This window comes from Lissotriton helveticus, chromosome 7 (genome assembly GCF_964261635.1).
Source record: "Lissotriton helveticus chromosome 7, aLisHel1.1, whole genome shotgun sequence".
NCBI classification, from domain to species: Eukaryota; Metazoa; Chordata; class Amphibia; order Caudata; family Salamandridae; genus Lissotriton; species Lissotriton helveticus.
The window spans coordinates 1,964,997,468-1,965,020,419 of NC_136068.1; the positions used below are offsets into that span (position 1 = coordinate 1,964,997,468).

Below are 22,952 nucleotides of genomic sequence, written 5' to 3' on the forward strand. Positions count from 1 at the left end.
TCAATTTCCATAGGTAGCTTGTGTGTAATCTGGCAGATTTGGCCATTGAGTTGATGTGGTCTCGCATGTTTAAGTTATAGTCCAGGGTGATACCCAGAGATTTGGCCGAGTCCACAATGGTCAGGGGACAGTTTAAGGCTGTAATGGCTTTAATCCATGACTGGATCTCCGAGTATACATCACCAAGTGCAGGGTCCTCAACTGCAGTAGGGGACTTGCTGCCCATGCAGCCTTTGAGTGTTTCTTCCCCATAAGAGCTCAGGAAGCCGTAGTGAACCCTCCGCTGTTCTCATCACAGCGGGAGTGCAGCAAAACTGTTGGGTCAATGGAGGGAAATGGCTAAAAGGCACTCCCAGCCGCAGTTTGCCTTCATAGCGCGAGTGCACGGAAGCCGCACCCGGCAGCTGTTAATATTTACAACTGGAGTGCTTCGTGGAATGGAGACTCAGTGCAGGGGAAAAATAAAAGGAAATAGCCAAAGTCGGTTTAAGGGAGGACCGCTCCGGCGTCTTTCCCTGCCAGCGGCTACGATATCTGGAGGGCTCCCTGTGTCGGGACTCAAGGAGGAAGACCTCGGGAAGTACTGCCAAGTCCGAGAGCAATGCTGTGCTCATCCGGGTGAATATATATTGTGGGAAACAGACTGCAACAGCCGTAAGACTAGCGGGAACTCCAGTGGGGAATACCATCCGCTTACTTCGGTGTCAAAATGGAAAAAGCAAGATTATCAAGCACCTCCTTCCGGAAGAGGAGTTGCTTTAAAGGTGCAGGTAACTCGGGGAAGTCTGAACCTTCTTCCCTTGATCCGGCCCAAAGGCTTCTGGAAGATGTAGTAGCTGGACCATTCAGACCGGGCCACATTCACCCAGGGGAGGGCAACACTGTGTGGACGCATTATCTGCCCTTCCTCCTTGTCTGCTTATTGTGATCGCGACATGAATCCATGCTCAAAGAGAAACCAATGTCCTTGTGCATCCTTTACATTTACACAAGTAATTTGTTTTTTTTAATAAGCTTAAACCTCAAGGTAACCCCTCCTGAAGGTGGGTGGGGGGAAATTACATTTGCAGGTAAAAAAAAAGTGCCTTACTTGTAGCTTCAAGGAATAAAATGGAGAGACAAATAGGCAAGTACACGAGGCATGTGATGAGTTGAACCGGCATAATGGATATTAACTGTAAGTAATGATGTCATTATCATCTTTTCCCAACCTCGTCAACATTCTTCATGTTTGTGAAGTTAAGGCTGATACCAAAATGAAACCAATCAGTAGAATATATTTGCAAGAAGTCAGATTGCAAGTTCCAAGACCAAAGATTCCACCAGTTAAAGCTTGCTGTGGAGGCTAGAGGTGGATAGTGAAGTGTCTGTTCCGCATAGAAATATTCTATATTCGAAAGACCTAGTTCAAATCTTTAAGTATAAGACTAGCACCACCTGTCACATTCAAGCCCAAACCTTTATGGAGGCACCCTGCCTGAAATGCAGCCTTGTGGTGGATTTATAAATGGAGTCAATGGATGACAACAATCTTCCCCAAACCTTGACTTTCATTCATGCACTCGTAATCTATAGAACAATAGGTGATGGAAAGCGTGTCATCTATGCCTCAGCAAAAAAGATTTTGGAACCGGGGGAAACTGTAGAAACCATTTCTTACTGCTTCAATGAATGAGGAAACCATTATGCTGGCATCAGAAATAACCAAGTAGCATAATCTGCACCACATGCTCTCCGACCATCTCGGGAATACGAATGAATTCAGGAAAAGCACTGATAGAAAACCGGGTCACAGAAGCATTGAGGCATCCATTGAGACGCTGACGTGATACACAACTACATTATTCATTTTGTATATGTGAGCAGGTGTCAAGAATGGTAGGCATGTTGGACTTCTTGATAGGATTTTTAAAAAAAAATTGACGTAGATCTCAGGGTAGATCCAAACCATGTTTCTGGCTTTGGGTAGTATATGTGGCTGTGGTTCTGATATATGATATGGATTACAATTGTGTGTGTAGTGTGTAAATTAATTTGTCCTGAGGCGGAAAGCCGGGACTAGCTGAGTGTAACTGTTTGCCATTTTATTCGCCAAATTCTAAAAATTGACTGAATACGAGTTAATAATACCTTTTAGTTTGTCACTCTCCCGCCTAAATACCGCCGGATTCTAGCGGTTTACTTTTGTCTGCCAAACGGACCGTTGCAGCAAAATATCGGGCCCCTCTAGCTGGTAACCTCGGCCGGATTACTCCTACTGCAGCCGATTGGACGCTGCCCGAGGGACCGCCATCTTAGGTGAGGAGCAGGGATAGCAGTCTAGTGCTCCTGCCCTCCCGCCCTTGTTTACTATAAAATGGAGCCTTTATTCCGGAGGCGCAGCGGATGGGCGCAGCGGGCACGCCGAAGGCGCGCCAAAGGCAAGCCCGTCTGCGCCCGTCCGCGACGGGCCGGGACCAGGGGCCACAACCCATGGCCAAAATCCACCCCTTACTTAAAGCTCTACGTCCCTATTGCAGCTGCGAGGCCTTGCCCCCACTCCCTGTCGTGCCACATGGAACCCCACCACTAAACACTTTGCCTGCCAATTTTGTGCCTACCGGTCCTCTCCTCAGATCTTAGGACCGACATACCATATGCTCTTGGTAAATTGTTGATCCGTCCCTATGCACTCCCTATAGATCTCCCTACTTTTATCCGATAAGGAACCAGATGCTTTGTTCCTCACGGAAACATGGCTTCACATAGACTCGGATCCCGATATTATTCAAGCACTCCCCACAGGATACCAGATACTGCGAGCAGACCGCCCAATGGGAAGAGGCGGCGGTATAGCCATTATCTATAAAAACTGCTACAACTGTCGCAGCCTCCCTAATCAGATGTCCAACTGTGAAAACCTCTCTTTCTCATTGGACCTCTCCCCCACATGCACCTTTTCAGGGACTCTCATTTACCGACCTCCCGGCACCCCTGGTAACTTCATCAATAACTTGCCAACCTCTATAGCCAGCGGAGTCTGTAGTCTACCCAATTACACCTTGCTGGGTGATCTAAACGTCCATTTGGACGACTCCTCGGACCCCGCAGCCACTGAACTATTAAATAGTCTTGAGGCATTAGAGCTTTCCCAGCGAGTTTTGGAACCTACCCATTTCGAAGGACACCTTTTAGCCCCCATTTTTAGCAATTGCACCTACCTTACAGCTGAGTCGCCCATTCCTCTCCCCTGGTCCGATCACTTTTTGATTCCATTTACCTGGTCACCACTAATCTCACACCCCACCCCAACGCCGGCAACCCGCAGGGACCGTAAGTGGTCAAAACCTAACCATTCACAGTGGGCAACCACTCTAGAAGCCTCCACTCCAGCATATAATCCTGATCCCACAACTAATAATGCCAATTTCAATAAATGGATCACCCAATCACTGGATAGCATTCTTCCAATCACAGATCTTGCACCTAAACATAGTCCAAGAAACGCACCCTGGTACTCCCAAGATCTACATAATATGAAGAAAGAATGTAAAAAACTGGAAAGGAAATGGCGCATCGATTATCTACAAATAAACAAAAATGCATATCGATCCTCTATAAAACGTTCTAAAGATAACATAAAGATCGCTCAATCGACTTTTTATGAAAATAAAATAAATGCTGCAGTGTCAAAACCCAAAGAAATCTACCGAATTGCGAAAACCCTTCTGAAAATACCGGATAAATCACCAGACCCTCCTAGTGCTCAGAGCCGCTGCAATGAGCAAGCATATTTTTTTCACAGTAAAATAGCTACAATATACGCATCGTTCTCACATGTCCCCACTATCCCAGCAGGTCTATTGCAGACAGATTTACTCTCCTCGGTTTCCCTGGAGACTCTTCCAACATTGGAACCTACCACCCTTGAAACCATCATGCTCCAGGTGAAGTCTGGATCTCCTAGCGACCCAGCCCCAGCTCAGTTCCTGAGAACAGTCATTCCCTCCATCCTGCCTACCATCTCCAATCTGATCAACACCTCCTTATCTTCAGGCACTGTTCCATCAAGTTGGAAGCAGGCAACAGTGAGAGCCCTTCTAAAGAAAGCTAATCTAGACCAGAGGAATCCAAGAAATTATCGTCCGATCTCGCTACTACCCTGGATAAGTAAAATCGCGGAGAAACATGGAAATAACACTCTTACAGAATTCCTAGAAATTAACAACCTACTGGACATGTCACAGACTGGGTTTCGCCCCATGCATGGGACAGAAACCGCACTTTTGGCTGTGACAGAAAGAGCTAGAATGATAGCTGACCAGGGCGGCACTGCGGCCATTATTTTATTGGACCTCAGTGCCGCCTTTGACACAGTAAATCATGACATCCTTTTACAGAGGATCTCTGATCTAGGAATTAGCTCTGGGGCAAAGGCATGGATTCAATCCTTCCTGTCAGACCGCTCTTTTCGGGTCTGTGAGGGTAATGTTACATTGCCCAGTAAACCTCTCAGTTGTGGGGTTCCTCAGGGCTCCTCCCTGAGCCCCACACTGTTTAATATTTACATGCGTCCCCTTGCTGAGGTCATCCGCCCCTTTGGTGTCCAAATTTTATCATACGCTGATGACACCCAGCTGGTGGTAACATTAAATCATCCTCTCACCCAGCCAAGTGATCTAAAGGGCTGTATGGAAGCCGTCTGTGCCTGGATGACTCAGTCATATTTAAAATTAAATGGAGACAAGACGGAGCTAATGATACTAGGTAACTCCCCGGTAAAATCCATCGACTCCATCTGGCCACCTTCATTGGGCTCAGCCCCAGAACCTAAGGATACCATTAAAAGCCTAGGAATTTGGATGGATAAAACACTCACCTTCAATTACCAGGCAGTAATATTGTTTGTCAGCTACCTGCCTAGGCATCCTTAGGCTCATCCGCAAAATCCTTCCACTCCTCCCTCTAAAGGCAAAACAGATCATGATTCAGGGCCTTATTCTTTCTCGACTAGATTTTGGGAACGCCCTCTACCTTGGAGCCCCCCAAACAACCCTCAAAAAACTCTAAGTAATTCAAAACTGTGCCGCTTGCACTCTCCTGGGCATCCCTCGTCGCCAACCTGTGAAAACTGAACTTAAAGACCTTCACTGGTTACCCATTAGGGAAAGAATTGAGTTCAAAAGCCTGTGTATTGCTCACCGTGCTTTTTGGAAGAAAGGAGCAGTTCTAAATCACGCCCTAGTTAACCCATATATTCCCACCAGACAGCTTAGGTCGGCACATGCCTTCCGAGTGTGCAACCCCAGGTTCCAAAGAGCAAGATGTGGAGGGCGAACCTTTTCTGTGAATTCAGCCAGACTTTGGAACTCTCTTCCCCTCTCACTTCGCGCAGAGCCCAATCTCCTTCCCTTCCGGAAAAAATTTGAAAACCCTCCTGTTTAGTAGATAAACATAGTCCCCTTCTCATACACACTTGTTAATTATTAGCGCTAGGACGCCTGCGGGTAGCTATCGCGCTTTATAAAAAAATTATTTCAATATCAATTATTTCAATATATAAGGGTGCTGAAATAATGGGCAATCAACTATCAGCTAATAGAGCTCTACAGCATTGATAATATAGATGTTACCAATACAGAGTATGCCCCTTAGTAACATTCAATCCCTGTAGGACCAAACACAGGATATACTTCATCTTTCCTAGCTCCCCTTTGAAATTCAACCCCACTTGTGTCCGGATGTGAGAAATGCACCTGCTCAATGGTGCTGGTACTGAGGCGGGAAGTGGAAGGTCATCACACAGGAAATAATTCAGCCATGGTTCAGTACCCAATCAAATATTCTGCAGGACTTCAACATGAGCAGATGAGAACACAATTAGGGTTAGATTGTTCCCACATGCAGAAAGCCTAAAAAAATGCTTAGCTTTGGAAGCCCACCTACAACACCAGTAAGTCCACTGCCCAGCAAAGCCCACCTAAAAGATAAAGCACATTGTTGGTATGAGGGAACATACTACACATTTCACCCTTAGTTGTAGGATTGGAACAAAGAACAATGTCAGAGCTGGTTCAGTATCAAAATATCGAGGGACAAAATATCGAATTATCAAAATATCGACGGACAGAATATAGAATGCCTATCTACAAACAGGTAAGTACTGAAATATCGATTCCAAAATATAGACTGTTAAAATATAGTTAACTAAAATATCGAATTGTTTAAATGTTTTAAAAATACTAGAAATGTAATTAAATAATGAACATAATTAAATAAAACATAATTAAAATAATGTAAGACAGCTTAAAATGTAAAAATAATAAATGAAATGTAAAAAAGAAGTTTTAACATGCATTTACTTAATAACATTATAAAATAATAATGAATGTTACCTATAAAATATTTAGAACATTAATAAAAATATATTGACATACATATATGAATAAACACATTATATAAAAATTAAAAAAATTAAAATATAATAATTAAAATAATTCAAATAACATTTTTTATGGTAATTCATGAGTGCAGCAGTAGGGAAAGCATTGGATAGCGGGAGGGTAAAAATTGTTTAAATAATAAAAAATAATAGTGTGTGTGTGTGTGGGGTGTGTGTGTGGGGGGGGGGGGGGGGTGTGTGTGTGTGTGTGTGTGTGTGTGTGTGTGTGTGTGTGTGTGTGTGTGTGTGTGTGTGTGTATGTCCGTGCACAGGCAACGTTTGACCAAGTGACAAATGCAGAGTTAAAATTCTGCTCTTGAGGATTTATTGTCAAATATATTCCAATATGGCACCATGTCTTCATTTTCATACTGCCACTTGCTCTAGGCATAACAGACATAGGTATGCAAAGACAATTAAAATCATTAAAACCCACAGATGGTGGCTTTTACAAAAGTAATAGAAAAGGTGTGTATCCATGTATCATATATCATGTCATTTAATCCAACATATACATTCAATAATGCTTGCCCATTTGCCAAAAGGACCTATTTGTGACCCTGACATCCTCGCTCTCTTCGCCGAAGGAGCTTTTCAAAATTGTTGATTCCCTCGTCAATCTACAGGCCCCTGACCCTGTCGTACCTTCGCAGGACCTATGCGATAGGATTGCCTCTTTTTTCCACACGAAGATAGAGGACATCCACCTAGCTCTTGAAAAACAAAGAGCCTGCATCAGTGTGCCCACTGTCATGGCTGAGATAAACACGCTAACCACCGACTCCTCCCCATTGGGCTCCTTGGATTCTTTTCCACCTCTTATTCTTGAGGATCTTGAATTCTTGACTAATAAGATCAAATCCGGTTCCCCCATGGATACTTGCCCACTAAAAATCATTAAGCAGTGTCGGGAGACCCTTTTACCACCGCTGCTGGAGATAATGAATCTAGCTATAAGAAATGGTGTCTTCCCGTTGGAGTGGAAGAAGGCAGTGGTAAAACCACTGCTAAAAAAGGCCTCCCTTGACCCGGAGGTCTTAAAAAACTTCCGCCCTATTTCGTTGCTTCCCACTCCGGCTAAGATGCTTGAAGTACATCTGAACAAGCATCTTGCGGCCTTCGTGGAATGCTCGGGCTGCTTGGACTCCTCCCAGCATGGATTCAGGAGGGAACATAGTACCGAGTCGGCCCTCACCATTGTGCTCGATAACATCCGTAGGACAGTGGATGGGGGTCAGACCACCCTCCTGGTCCTTTTGGATCTGACTGCTGCCTTCGACACCCTCTCTCCCTCAGTACTTACATCTCGTCTGAGGGACGTGGGGGTGGGGGGGCAGCCTTGGATCTACTGACCTCTTTCCTTGCTGGGAGGGAGCAAAGAGTCAAACTGGGTGAGTTTCTATCTCCATCCCGACCTGTGCTATGTGGGGTCCCTCAAGGGTCGGCTCTTAGTCCGACCCTGTTCAACATCTATGTGACCCCACTGGCCAGACTTATAAGATCTTTCGGGATGGAGGTAGTTTCCTATGCTGATGACACCCAAATCCTCGTCTCTCTCTCCCATCCAGATGTGCAGACCGCCTCCAAGTTTAGATCTTGTATGGAGGCGGTTGGCCACTGGATGATTCAGAACTCTCTTAAACTGAATGGAGAGAAGACTGAGGTGATGGTGTTTGGAGGGAACAATAACATCTGGTCAGATAGCTGGTGGCCTAACTCGCTTGGAGCTTGTCCCTCCCCCACTACTTCTGCCAAGAACCTGGGGGTGATGTTAGACCCAGTCCTGGACATGAATGAACAGGTGAGTAGAACCATCTCCACCTGTTGGGGCCTAATACATACCCTGCGGAGGATTAGGAAATATCTTTCGTTCCAATCCAGAAAGCAGGTAGCTGTGGCTTTAATAGGCTCGCGGCTAGACTACTGTAATGCGCTGTATGCGGGGCTGAATAAGAGCCTCCTGCAGCGCTTACAGGTGGTCCAAAACGCCACGGCAAGATTTGTCTTGGACGCTCCCAGACGTACTTCGGCTACGTTAGCCAGGAAAACATTGCACTGGCTTCCGGTAGAATACCGTGTACGGTTCAAGGTCCTGTGTATGACATATAGAGTCATCACAAATAACAGTGACTCGGGAGTAAGCTCCATCGTTTCCAACTACATCCCTGGAAGGAACCTGCGTTCCTCCGGGAAACTGCTTCTGTCAGCCCCTCGTATAAGAAAAGCTAAATGGGGTGGCAGGGCCTTTTCCACCCTTGCCCCTAAATGGTGGAATGAACTCCCTTTCGACCTTAGGTCCCTACCCACTTTACAGGCATTTCGTGGTGCACTTAAAACTCGCCTCTTCCTGCAAGCTTATGTGTAGTGGATGAATGGTTCTATTTTCTGATTTTATTGTTAGGCGCCTTGATACCTCCGGGTTATTGTTTTGCGCGTTATAAATTATTTTCAATTCAATTCAATGTAGGAATATACATTTTGCTAAGTACCATTCAGCTGAATACTCCAACGTGGTTGTCATAACTTACCTGTAACAATCAGTTTCCGACAATCTAATGAAAAGGTCGAATTAAAGCACATTGTTGGTATGAGGGAACACACTACACATTTCACTCTTAGTTGTAGGATTGGAACAAAAAACAATGTCAGAGCTGCTTCAGTATCAAAATATCGAGGGACAAAATATCAAATTATCAAAATATCGACGCCAAAATATAGACTGTTAAAATATAGTTAACTAAAATATCGAATTGTTTAAATGTTTTAAAAATACTAGAAATGTAATTAAATAATGAACATAATTAAATAAAACATACTTAAAATAATGTAAGACAGCTTAAAATGTAAAAATAATAAATGAAATATAAAAAAAGTGTTAATATGCATTTATTTAATAATATTATAAAATAATAATGAATTTTAATTATAAAATATTTAGAACATTAATAAAAATATATTGACATAAATATATGACTAAACACATTATATAATAATTAACAAAATGAAAATATAATAATTAACAAAATGAAAATAACATTTTTTATGGTAATTAATGAGTGCAACAGTAGGGAAAGCATTGGATAGCGGGAGGGTAAAAATTCCTATTCCCACTCCAGAGAGTGCAACAGTAGGGAAAACGTTGGATAGCGTAGGGGTAAAAATTACTATTCCCACTCCTGAGAGTGCAACAGTAGGGAAAGCGTTGGATAGCAGGAGGGTAAAGATTTCTATTTTCACTCCAGAGAGTGCAACAGTAGGGAAAGCGCTGGATACCGTAGGGGTAAAAAATACTATTCCCACTCCAGAGAGTGCAACAGTAGGGAAAGCGTTGGATAGCGTAGGGGTAAAAAATACTATTCCCACTCCAGAGAGTGCAACAGTAGGGAAAGCGTTGGATGGCGTAGGGGTAAAAAATACTATTCCCACTCCAGAGAGTGCAACAGTAGGGAAAGCATTGGATGGCGTAGGGGTAAAAAATACTATTCCCACTCCAGAGAGTGCAACAGTAGGGAAAGCGTTGGATAGCGTAGGGGTAAAAATTACTATTCCCACTCCAGAGAGTGCAACAGTAGGGAAAGCGTTGGATAGCAGGAGGGTAAAGATTTCTATTTTCACTCCAGAGAGTGCAACAGTAGGGAAAGCGCTGGATACCGTAGGGGTAAAAAATACTATTCCCACTCCAGAGAGTGCAACAGTAGGGAAAACGTTGGATAGCGTAGGGGTAAAAATTACTATTCCCACTCCTGAGAGTGCAACAGTAGGGAAAGCGTTGGATAGCAGGAGGGTAAAGATTTCTATTTTCACTCCAGAGAGTGCAACAGTAGGGAAAACTTTGGATAGCTTAGGGGTAATAATTACTATTCCCACTCCAGAGAGTGCAACTGTAGGGAAAGAAATGATTTAATATTAAAATAAGATCAAATTAATTATCAATACTAATAAAAAAATTATTAAAAATAATGACCAACTAATAACAATTAATTACCAATTAAAAAAAAGTATTAGAAATTAATAAATCAATTACCTACAAATAATCATCAATTAATTATCAATACATATACATTAAAATAAAAATTAAACTTTATTACAATTAAATTACTTCCCACCCAATTGCCCTATAAACTCACAACCCACTCTTAATAATAAAAAATACAATTAACATAATTATCAATTAACAAAAATGAATTACCTATTTATAAAAACTGATTACCAATTAATAAACATTAATTAGCATATTAATAATGAACAATTAATTAATCAATACAATATAAATACAATGTAATATTTAATTTACTATAATTAAATTACTTCCCCCATTCCCCTATAAACTCAAAACCCACTCCTAATAAAAAATACAATAACAGAATGATCAATTAATCAATTAATAAAAATTAATCACCAATTAATAAAATGTAGTTTCAAATTAATAATTAATTATCAATCAATTAATTATTAATACATATAAATACAAATTAATATTTAATTTAATATAATTAAATTACTTCCCACCCTATTCCCGTATAAACCCACAACCCGCTACGGAATTAAAATACGCAAAAATTAAATGAAATAACATTCGTTACTTAAAAAAAATTAAACATACATTAGAAAAATAATACATAATTTTAACACATATATTACCATACATAACACTAAAAAAATTATATATTATGGGAATCTATATTATGGGAATCTATATTGTGGAATTCGATATTTCCTACCCCAATTTCGATATTCTATCCTATCTATATTTTTGATTCGATATTCTGTCCATTCGATATGTGGAATCGATATTTTTATTGTTCACCGTCAGAGCTGAAGGAATACATTACTACATAGGAGTCCCCAATGAGGATACAATATTTAGAAAAATGGAGAACAAAAGCACAATGGAGACTAAGTGTAAGAGAAGTAAGTTTCAATCGATACTCATGCAGCTCTCAGATGTAAGGACTGTAATAACTGAAAGAATAAAGCAAGTGATAAAGCTAATAGACTAAAGTACTACGACTGTACCACCTTGCACTGTCACAGCGATGGGTCATAGACAAAGATGGCCATAACAGAGTGACATTAGTGTGAGCAGTGTTTCTTGCAGTCTTCTCTCTCTGTCTTCACCTATACCCTAACAAGTCCTGTCACGAAGGGGAGTGAGTCATGATCACGTCAACCTCTCCTATGATTGTGTAGTCTCAGTATTCGAATGTTGAACATTGTTGAAAAACCTTTCCTATCTGGATGAACACCAGATGAATGACAATGCTAAGTTTCTATGGGCACAGGGATAAATAACCCATTGTGTCAGAAATCTTACTGATTGGCCATATATATGTCGTTGTTTTTGAAACTCTGCATGCCTCCAATATTTATGTGCCTTACACTTAGTGCTCAGCATTCAGATTCCCTATATTGAGGGGGTGAAGGCAATGATCTTTTGAAACAGCATTTTGCATGGCAGCACTGCAAATGCCAGTCAAAAATATGTTTGTATAAATATAATGAACGAGATGCTTCTGTTTGTAAATCCGAGCATCTTCATGTGTCACTCTGTGTGTGTTTGTGGGGTGTGTGTGTGTGTGTGTTTGTTTGGGGTGTGTGTGTGGTGGGTGTGTGTGGTGGGTGTGTGTGGGGGGTGTGTGTGGGGGGTGTGTGTGGGGTGTGTGTGTGTGTGTGTATGTCCGTGCACAGGCAACATTTGACCAAGTGACAAATGCAGACTTAAAATTCTGCTCTTGAGGATTTATTGTCAAATATATTCCAATATGGCACCATTTCTTTATTTTCATGCTGCCACTTGCTCTAGGCATAACAGACATAGGTATGCAAAGACAAAAAAAATCATTAAAACCCACAGATGGTGGCTTTTACAAAAGTAATAGAAAAGGTGTGTATCCATGTATCATATATCATGTCATTTAAACAAACATATATATTCAATAATGCTTGCCCATTTGCCAAAAAGGACCTATTTGGTAATATAGGAACATACATTTTGCTTAGTACCATTCAGCTGAATACTCCAACGTGATTGTCATAACTTACCTGTAACAAGCAGTTTCCGACAATCTAATGAAAAGGTCGAAACATGTAGGCGCCACTCCATTGTGGCCGATGAATTTCACACATCGGTTGTCCCAGATGAAGAAACATTTGCACATAGTTTTGGTGAAACATTATCTCAAGAATAATTTAACACCAACAAAGTGACTATAACAAGCACTAGGTGTTAGGGGCCCAACTACACACCTTGAACGTATGAGCACAGATTACACCATTTACACCAAACACTGCAGTTCACCCACTCCAGTGCCTGTACTGCCCTGAGGTGCTTTCCATCGAATGGAATGCTTATCATTATCACTAGAGGAATTCTCTGGGCCGGTCACCCCATGCACCGCGCACACACCCCATGCACCGAGCCCAGGCTGCCGCTGCTGCCCGCAGCTGTGCTCCTGTTCCCTGAACGTTTCGTTTTTGCCTCTGTTTCGTGTTTTCATATTTGCCTCTGTTGCGTGTTTGCCTCTGTTGCGCGTTTCGTATTTTCCTCTGTTGAGTTATTGTGCACTTTGCCCCCTTTTTTCGTCGTTGCCTCTGTTGCTGCGTGTTTCTGTCCCTCTTGTTGCGCCCAGCCGTGTTCCCGCCCTCCCCCTGCTCCCGGCCGCGGCTCTCCTGCGACCCCGCCCCTTTCCTTTCTGTTTAGTCATCAATAGAGCGCACACCGCTAGCCCCTCCTCCGGACCGCCCCTCGGGACTCTGGTGCTTGTAGGGACATGTATCGGGTCTAGAGATTCATCAGTTCAACAAGTACCGACCTGCACCCACCTGGGTGATCCACTAAAGAACTACAAGCACCAGAGTCCCGAAGGGCGATCCGGAGGAGGGGCTAGCGGTGTGCGCTCCATGGATGACTAAACACAATACGGCTCCCTTGAGCTTTGGGCCGACGGGCTCTTGGACGACGCACCTGCCTGCCGGTTCTGGCATCGAGGCCTTTGACTGTTGTGTGGCGGCCTTCTCTTCCACCCCTAACGATCTTTCTCTACTGATGAGGGAAGTTATCCCGAAACCCGAGACATGTCTCGGGCGATATCCTAAAACCCAGGACATGTATCGGGTCTAGAGATTCATCAGTTCAACAAGTACCGACTTGCACCCACCTGGGTGATCCACTAAAGAACTACAAGCACCAGAGTCCCGAGGGGCGATCCGGAGGAGGGGCTAGCGGTGTGCGCTCCATTGATGACTAAACACAATACGGCTCCCTTGAGCTTTGGGCCGACGGGCTCTTGGACGACGCACCTGCGTGCCGGTTCTGGCATCGAGGCCTTTGCCTGTTGTGTGGCGGCCTTCTCTTCCACCCCTAACGATCTTTCTCTACTGATGAGGGAAGTTATCCCGAAACCCGAGACATGTCTCGGGCGATATCCTAAAACCCGGGACATGTATCGGGTCTAGAGATTCATCAGTTCAACAAGTACCGACTTGCACCCACCTGGGTGATCCACTAAAGAACTACAAGTACCAGAGTCCCGAGGGGCGATCCAGAGGAGGGGCTAGCGGTGTGCGCTCCATTGATGACTAAACACAATACGGCTCCCTTGAGCTTTGGGCCGACGGGCTCTTGGACGACGCACCTGCGTGCCGGTTCTGGCATCGAGGCCTTTGACTGTTGTGTGGCGGCCTTCTCTTCCACCCCAAACGACCTTTCTCTACTGATGAGGGAAGTTATCCCGAAACCCGAGACATGTCTCGGGCGATATCCTAAAACCCGGGACATGTATCGGGTCTAGAGATTCATCAGTTCAACAAGTGCCGACTTGCACCCACCTGGGTGATCCACTAAAGAACTACAAGCACCAGAGTCCCGAGGGGCGATCCGGAGGAGGGGCTAGCGGTGTGCGCTCCATTGATGACTAAACCCTTTCCTTTCTGTATCCCTCCCATTGGCCGCCCCGCTCCCGCCTCCCAGCTGCTCCTCCCTCCCACTTGGCCATTTATGGCAGAGTGCACGCGGTGGTGAGCAGTGACCTCTGACCCTCTGGGCCGTGCACCCTCCGGGCCTGACCGCATGCACCGCGCACACTCCCCAATAGTGAGCCCAGGCTGCCCCCGATCCCGCCGAGTGCCACCGCTGCCCGCAGCTGTGCTCCTGTTCCCTGAACGTTTGTTTTTTGCCTCTGATTTGTGTTTTCATATTTGCCTCTGTTGCGTGTTTGCCTCTGTTGCACGTTTCGTATTTTCCTCTGTTGAGTTATTGTGTTCTTTGCCCCCTTTTTTCGTTGTTGCCTCTGTTGCTGCGTATTTCTGTCCCTCTTGTTGCGCCCAGCCGCGTCCCCGCCCTCTCCCCGCCGCTGCTCCCCTGCGGCCCCGCCCCTTTCCCTTCTGTATCCCTCCCATTGGCCGCCCCGCTCCCGCCTCCCAGCTGCTACTCCCTCCCACTTCGCCCTTAATGGCGGAGTGCACGCGTACGCTGATTGTGCACCAAAGGCAAGCCAGTCTATACCCATCCGCGCCGGGACCGCGCCCAGCGCCAGAACCCCTGGTCCCCGCAGATACCAGCCCACCCGCCGGACTTATGACGCCGCCACCCTCAACGCACTCAACACCGGCCAGATCCCCGGTTGCTACCGAGCCACCCCGAGACGCAACCACGGACCCTTCACATGCCGAGCCTGTAGGTTCACCTGCCTCCCGACCTGCACTACACCCGCCAAGCCGAGCACCAGCAACAACCACCTGAAATGCATCCTGCTCAACACCCGCTCCGCCCACAGACACGCCGTGGAGCTCTGGAACCTCCTCGACACCACATCTTCAGACGTCGCCTTCCTCACGGAAACCTGGATGAATGCCTTCTCAGCGCCCGACATCGCCATCGCCATCCCGGACGGATACAAGATCACCCGGAGGGACCGCATCAACCAGACCGGAGGAGGCATCGCCATCGTACACAAGAACACCATCCGCATCACGACCAACTCCGACGACACCCTCACAGCCGCCGAACACCTGCACTTCCAGATACACACCGACCCCAAGACCACACTCAGAGGCACCCTCATCTACAGACCCCCGGGACCATGCACACAATTCAGCGAAGACATCGCAGACTTCATCAGCCCGCACGCCCTCCCCTCCGCTGACTACATCCTCCTAGGGGACCTCAACTTCCACTTGGAGAACAACAATGACAGCAACACCACCACCCTGCTGGGCAACCTCGCCAACCTCGGACTCAAGCAACTGGTGAACACCCCCACCCACTACGCCGGACACACGCTTGACCCAGTCTTCTCCTCCAGCAAGTACATCTCCTTCAGCCACGCCACCGGACTTCACTGGACAGACCACAGCTGCGTACACTTCAGCTTCCGAAGGACCACGACCCACCACCACCCGCAACAGGTTCCCCGCAGGAGCTGGAACAAGATCAGCACCGACCAGCTCACCACATCCCTGAGCCATAACCCTCCCGCCAGCTCAACGGACCCCAGCCAAGCAGCCAACAACCTCACACAGTGGATCACCATCTGCGCAGATGACCTCGCTCCACTGAAGACCCCTCCCACAGACCCGGCAGCAAGAAAGCCCCCTGGTTCACCGACGAACTCAAGGGCTCCAAGAAGAACTGCCGCACCCTCGAGAAAGCCTGGTGCAAAGACCCGACAACAGACAACATGACCGCCCTCAAGCGCGCCACCCGCAACCCCCACCAGCTGATCCACACCACCAAGAAGACAGCATTCAAGGAACGACTAGACAACAACGCCCACAACAGCAAGGAACTCTTCAGCATCGTCAAAGAGCTCTCCAACCCCAGTGCCGGAAACAACGACATCACTCCCTCGCAAAACCTCTGCAACTCACTCGCCTCGTTCTTTCACAGCAAGATCGCAGACATACACAACAGCCTCAGCACACAGCCCACGCACCCTACTACCGAACCGACGCCCCCCACCACCACCCTCTGCGCCTGGACCCCGGTCAGCACCGAAGACACCATCCGCACGATGAATACCATCCACTCCGGATCACCAACCGACCCATGCCCCCACCACGTCTTCAACAAGGCCGACTCCGTCATCGCACCCCATCTCCGAGACATCATCAACTGCTCCTTCAACAACGCCACCTTCCCGGAGAGCTGGAAGCATGCTGAACTCAATGCCCTACTGAAGAAACCATCAGCGGACCCCACCAACCTCAAAAACTACCGCCCCATCTCGCTCCTCCCTTTTCCTGCCAAAGTCATCGAGAAGACCGTCAACCGACAGCTTGCCGCCTTCCTCGAAATGAATGGATCCCTCGTCCACTCGCAATCCGGTTTCCGAACCAACCACAGCACCGAGACCGCCCTCATCGCAGCCACTGACGACATCCGAGCCCTGCTTGACAACGGGGAAACAGCGGCCCTCATCCTCCTGGACCTCTCCGCAGCGTTCGACACTGTCTGCCACCGCACCCTAGTGGAGCGCCTCAACAACATCGGAATCCAAGAGAAGGCACTCGAGTGGATCATCTCCTTCGTCGCCGGAAGAACCCAGGGAGTCCGCCTCCCCCGTTCAGATCCGAGGCCACCGAAGTCATCTGCGGCGTACCACAAGGATCATCTCAGCCCCACCCTTTTCAACATCTACATGAGCCCCCTCGTGGCCATCGCACGCCAACACAACCTCAACATCATCTCCTACGCCGACGACACCCAGCTGATCCTCTCCCTTACCAACGACGCCGCCACCGCCAGAACCAACCTACACGAAGGGATGAAAGACGTAGCCGTGTGGATGAAGAACAGCCGCCTGAAACTGAATTCAGACAAGACGGAAGTCCTCATCCTGGGATCATCACCCTCTGCCTGGGACGACTCCTGGTGGCCCCCTGCCCTGGGCAGCGCACCCAAACCAACAGACCACGCACGCAACCTGGGCTTCATCCTGGACTCCTCCCTCTCAATGACCAGACAAGTCAACGCCGTCTCATCGTCATGTTTCAACATCCTACGCATGCTCCGAAAGATCTTCTGATGGATTCCCACCGAAACCAGGAAGACGGTCACTCAGGGACTCGTCACCAGCCGACTGGACTACGGAAACACCCTCTATGCCGGAACCACAGCCAAACTGCAGAGAAGACTCCAATGCATCCAGAACGCATCCGCACGACTCATCCTGGACATCACCCGACACAGCCACATCTCCGGACACCTGAGAGACCTGCACTGGCTCCCAGTCAGCAAAAGAATCACGTTCCGACTCCTCACCCATGCACACAAGGCCCTCGACGACCTGGGACCCAGGTACGTCGACAACCGCCTGACCTTCTACCCTCCCACCCGCCAGCTACGATCGACCAGCCACACCCTCGCCGCCGTGCCACGTATCCGAAGAGCCACCACGGGAGGAAGATCCTTCTCCTACCTGGCGGCCAAGACTTGGAACTCCCTCCCCATCCACCTCCGTCTGACCCAAGACCACCTCTCCTTCAGGAAGCAACTCAAGACCTGGCTGTTCGAGCAGTAGCGGACCCCCTCGCCCCCAAGCGCCTTGAGACCCTCTGGGTGAGTAGCGCGCTATACAAATGTTATGATTGATTGATTGAATTCAAGCATGAACAATAAACACAAGTGATGAATTTGCAGAACATATTTTATGGTTCAATTCAGTTGTTTAGTTTGTTCTCCTTTATACTAGAAACAACGGCACAGAATGAAGGATATTTTCAAAACAATACATTTGTTTATTTGTCAGTTATGCATGGCATTAAAGGGTATTCAATATTGTTAATGAGTCACTTGTTCGAAAAGACAAAGATAGGTAGAAACATGTTCTGTTCTTTAAAGGAATTTTTCCTCGTTCTCTGCAAATGTGGGGCCAAATGTACTAAGAATGAGTTCATTGAAAGTCACTAAATATTACACACCAACTTTTACCAGATTGATTATGATTTTAAACATCCACCTATTTAATAATAGGTTGATTTGCAAAATTACCATTCGGAGTGCGTCACAATCAGACCTACCTTAATCAAATGCATCAGGTTTATCAAAAATTGCTACCTACCACATCTGTTATCAATCACAGGGATGGTGGCCTGCTTGGGTCATTAGATCACCATGTCTCTGATTGCTTTTCAATTAAGCAATTTTTAAAATTTAATTAATTTCCCCAAAAGTAAAATGGAATGAATAAAAACATGGAAACATGCACAAACATTTTTAATGAGTAACTAGTGGCCCCTCTACTCCTAAATTTCTTATTTAAACATTCGCAAAGGGAAAGCGGTCTTATGGGCATCCGTTCCTGTTTGCAAATCGGCTGCTTCTATCCTTCAGTAGGCAGTAAAATATGAATATTTTGCGCCCAGAATTTCAGTCACAACGCCCTAAATACTTCCCATTCCGAATCGCTATTTTCAAGGTAGACCCGAAACATGCGCCTTCCAAATGTTGATTTATTCGGCAGTTGCAAACCCAAACAGTAATTGGGTAACAGTTTGCCAAAAAGGAATCTTAGGACCAGATGTATCAAAGGGTTTTGCCCATTCTGTGTCTATGGGGAAATGTGTTGATACATATGGCCCTGGGTTTGATACACACCATAAGGCCATTTGGCAGTTACCAAATGCCCAATTTGGTGAATTAGACTCTTGCAACCAGAAGATCCTTAGCACATTGGCCTTGGAGCAGTAATATTGCAACCATCATTGATGATGGCATGGGGTGCGTTTCTAGGAGCGGATAATGACTACAACATTCCAAGGTTTGCTCTTCGGAAGGAGGAATAGCACATTAACAGGGCACTTTTTCACAAGTTTCTGGGTTCACAAAATTGAAATGTGTAGCATTTGAGCCAAAATTTTCCTTTCTCAATTTGTGCTCACAAAACTCCCAGGGTGTTGAAAGAGCATGCCTGGTTTAATCCCGACTCTTATTTATGGACACATTGGGATTTGCTAGGGGTTTAGAAAGAGCTCCAAAGTAATTTGATATTTGAAATTATAAAAAATGCATTCCAGCATTTTAGCAGAAGCAACCAATATCATTTACCTTTATTGAAAAAGAAAGGTTATCTTTGCAATGGTTTATTTTCCATCGGCTCACTGACTTGTAGAATTAGCATGTTTGTCAATTGTACTAGAAATGCATCATGAAAAAGCAATGCGGATCTCTATGGCATGTGTTTTGTTCTTATGGCTCAATCACAATAGCAGCAAGGTTGTTATTGAATAAAACCTTCCCATCTTTCTTGTGACTACATCCTGGTGACTTTAGATCATTCAGTATTTCAGCTACAAGCTCAGGTGGGGCTGTTTTACAAAATTGATCCGTCTCTGTCAAAAAGTCCATCAGAAGCTCGCCGTTCCTGTTCCCTTGGATGAAGCATTCTGAGATGTCCCTGTCAGAGGGTAGATCAAAGTGCTCATATTTAACCCCTTGTGTATCCAGGTGATTCTTTATGTCCCACGAAGTGATGAGCAAACGCATGCCGCAAACGGCCAAGTGTTGGCGATGCTTTTTCCACAGAGTGTTGCATCCACTGCTTCCTGTGAAAAAATATCATACACAGTCAATCAGTAAGAGTTTGTATATAGTCATTCAGGATCAAGGAGTGTTTGGCATTAGTAGACCTATTATGTATTCAATGACATGGATAGTTTCAGGAGTACTGTGGACCTAAAGCAGGAAACTGACGATAAAACGGCGATAATGGGCTTCATAATACGCCCTTGTCAATTCCCATAGAAGCCCATGTTAACACCAGAACATACGCTTCTATGGGAATTAACAAGGACGTATTATCAAGCCCATTACCGCTGTTTTATCGGCAATTTCCGGCCGATAAAATGGCGATAATTTTAACACCGATCCACTGAGCTGTAGAGTTTATGGGTCTACACCCTTTTACCTAAAAAAGTGGAAATGCATGACTGAAATTATGACTATATAGTTACTACTAGTAACGTTACAACCACATTCTATAAATAAAAAAAAATAGATGGAGAACTCTATAGCAGAGGAGGGGATCTCTATCGATGCTCTGTAAAACGTACAAGGTAAAACAGCATTCTCCTGATCAAAGTCATACAAACCTGACAAACAGTAACCCTGGAGGCACATCCATGAGGTCTTCCCGTTAGACTGATTTACCTTGCTCACTGTTATAGCCTCCTTCATGCAACCTATTCCACTAAAGAGGAATTTGAAATTTACTTACGAGGTGGCAGGCCTTGTAGCTATCTTTACTGGTGATCAATAAAATAAAATACATAGGGCCATATTACCAAGATGTGCGTTAAAAAACGCACATCGCACATTTCCCTATCGCCAGCTATCGCCGGATTTTATCGCCGTGTTAGCTCGTCATTATCAACGCGCAACACGTAGGCGATATTAAATCCGGCGATAGGGAACATTAGCACGTGAAAACAAGCGTTGTTGTCACGCACTAATGTGTGCCTTGATAATATGAAGGGGTGGATTCAACTTTATGATCCATGCCCCAATGCCTAACACCTGATCAGAGCAGGCGTTGGGAGACCTGCGATAAACAAGTTTATCGCAGGTCTCCATCTCCCAACGCCTGCCTTGGTAATAGCGTGGGAGATACCACCTCCAACCACATTTTATACATGGTTGGACGTGGGAACGCCCACTTTGCATGTCATTGCATGTCATTGTGGGCTTGAGGCAGGCGTTAGCATGCCCTTGTTAATAGGGCGCTAGAAGTATCGCCGCTTTCTCGGCACAATTCGCTGAAAAAGCGGCGATGCTTCACCTTGGTAATATGGCCCATAGTCTGCCTCCAAATATACTTATTGAAGCAGAGAAAGAGGCCATGTGGCAGGAGTTGACAAACTCTATCAAGGTATTGGGGTTAGAGGTATGCATTATAGGGGACCCACCCCTCAATAAAATGGTAAGATTATAGGTGATTGTGGTAGAAGTTTTACGGGGTGCAGGTGGCATAGTCAGACTAGGATTCTGGATTCTTTGCACACCCTTTGATTAATGTATTCTTACCACCTTGCACTCTGAGCTGAGTGTGGCCTGTCTGCACCTGGGAATTTCAAAATAAACCAGGGAAATACCCTAATCCCCACTACCTTTTCACTAAATTACAACTCACCACCAATGTCACAATCTAGCACTCATCTGACACAGCTCATTCACACTTAGGTTTATCCTCCCCTTTAGACTGTATGTTGATACTTTAACTTTCATTTATACAGTCCCTATATCAACACATAGGAAGTAACATCTGGTACAGATTTAGCCTCAAGGGTAGCAGGGTGACAAATAGGCCACGTTTCAGTTCATCCCGGTCACCCACACAGGCACGCTGTATGGGTATTAATTACATTAACACTCTCTGCAGAACTGGATGTCTTCCTGATACCACAATACTGATACTAGTTCACGTTGTTTTATATATTTTAAGACAAACTACACAAAGGCATACTTATGTTGCAGTTTCATAGACCTTAAAAGTGCTCCTCCATATCAAGTCACTTTCTAATTTGGAGGACCTGTGTTACCAGATAATCTGCCACCTGCCCCAACCAACGCATATGCTTCAATCGCAGAGCCTGGTCAGTGTTCACTAGGATCACCTTGAAGTTGCATACCCACATTTCTATTCGGATTAGTGCCACAACTATAATTTAACCCCCATGTTCAGCATGGGTCAGGCTATTTATCCAATGAGAGAACCTCATGGCGGATCTATGTTCTTATGCCACTTAAACCATCATTTGATTGTGCAGCCCCATTGGTAAGTGCATGTCTCTTATCACCCACTATTAGCACCCGAGTGACCATACCATATAACTGTTGGGTGATGGATTTTATTTATCACAGCGCTCAACAGTCTCTCTCAACATCTCGGTCTAAACCTACAGATTACAATTTACAACATTATTTTATTAACAGTAATCCCGGGCGTGCTCATACCCTTTTACTCTTGTTTATGAACTAATTATTAATATTATGTTAAAGTATACTTATATTCATTATGCGGGGGTATTTTCCAATCTAAACATGTCTCCTTCCCCATCTTCAGTGATACCAAGGATCCTCGTGTTCACTCTAATCCATTACATGCACTATTATCCACATATATTTATAGCATGTTCTCACCATTTCTATTTCCTAATATCAGTCCACTGATCTATTTCTCTACATGGCGATGGACATTTTTATATGGATGCACCTTTTTTTCATCCTTGATACTATTTATTTCACCGGTCAAAGTCAAATTCAGTCCACTGTCATAACTGTGACATGTATCTTAATTTTTCTCACCAGTTGATGGTTCTCTGCAGATATGTCCACCACCTTCTTGGAAGACCTAGGTTCAGCAGCTGGTACTTAGGTGTCTGCCCACAAAGAAAACTTCTGTGGTTGGAGGGAGTAAGGCTCCATTTATCCCATTTGTATTGCTATACATTATCCTACAATTAACAATGTATATCTTTTAGGATTTCGAATATTTATGCTAGAGTGCTATCTCTTGCTTTTACATACCCCAAAATA

The 22,952-nt window shown here is 45.3% G+C and overlaps 1 protein-coding gene across 3 annotated transcripts in view; it reads right to left on the minus strand.

Annotated features, from left to right (window-relative positions):
- Positions 1–18,048: 18,048 nt before the first annotated feature.
- Positions 18,049–22,952, minus strand: part of LOC144770987 (histamine N-methyltransferase A-like) — a 333,433-nt gene continuing 328,529 nt past the window's right edge. For all 3 annotated transcript variants that reach the window (XM_078655856.1, XM_078655858.1, XM_078655857.1), the window contains one exon: positions 18,049–19,963. In XM_078655856.1, the coding sequence (XP_078511982.1) occupies positions 19,608–19,963 (356 nt within the window). In that variant the 3' untranslated portion in view covers positions 18,049–19,607. The remainder of the gene's footprint in view (positions 19,964–22,952) is intronic.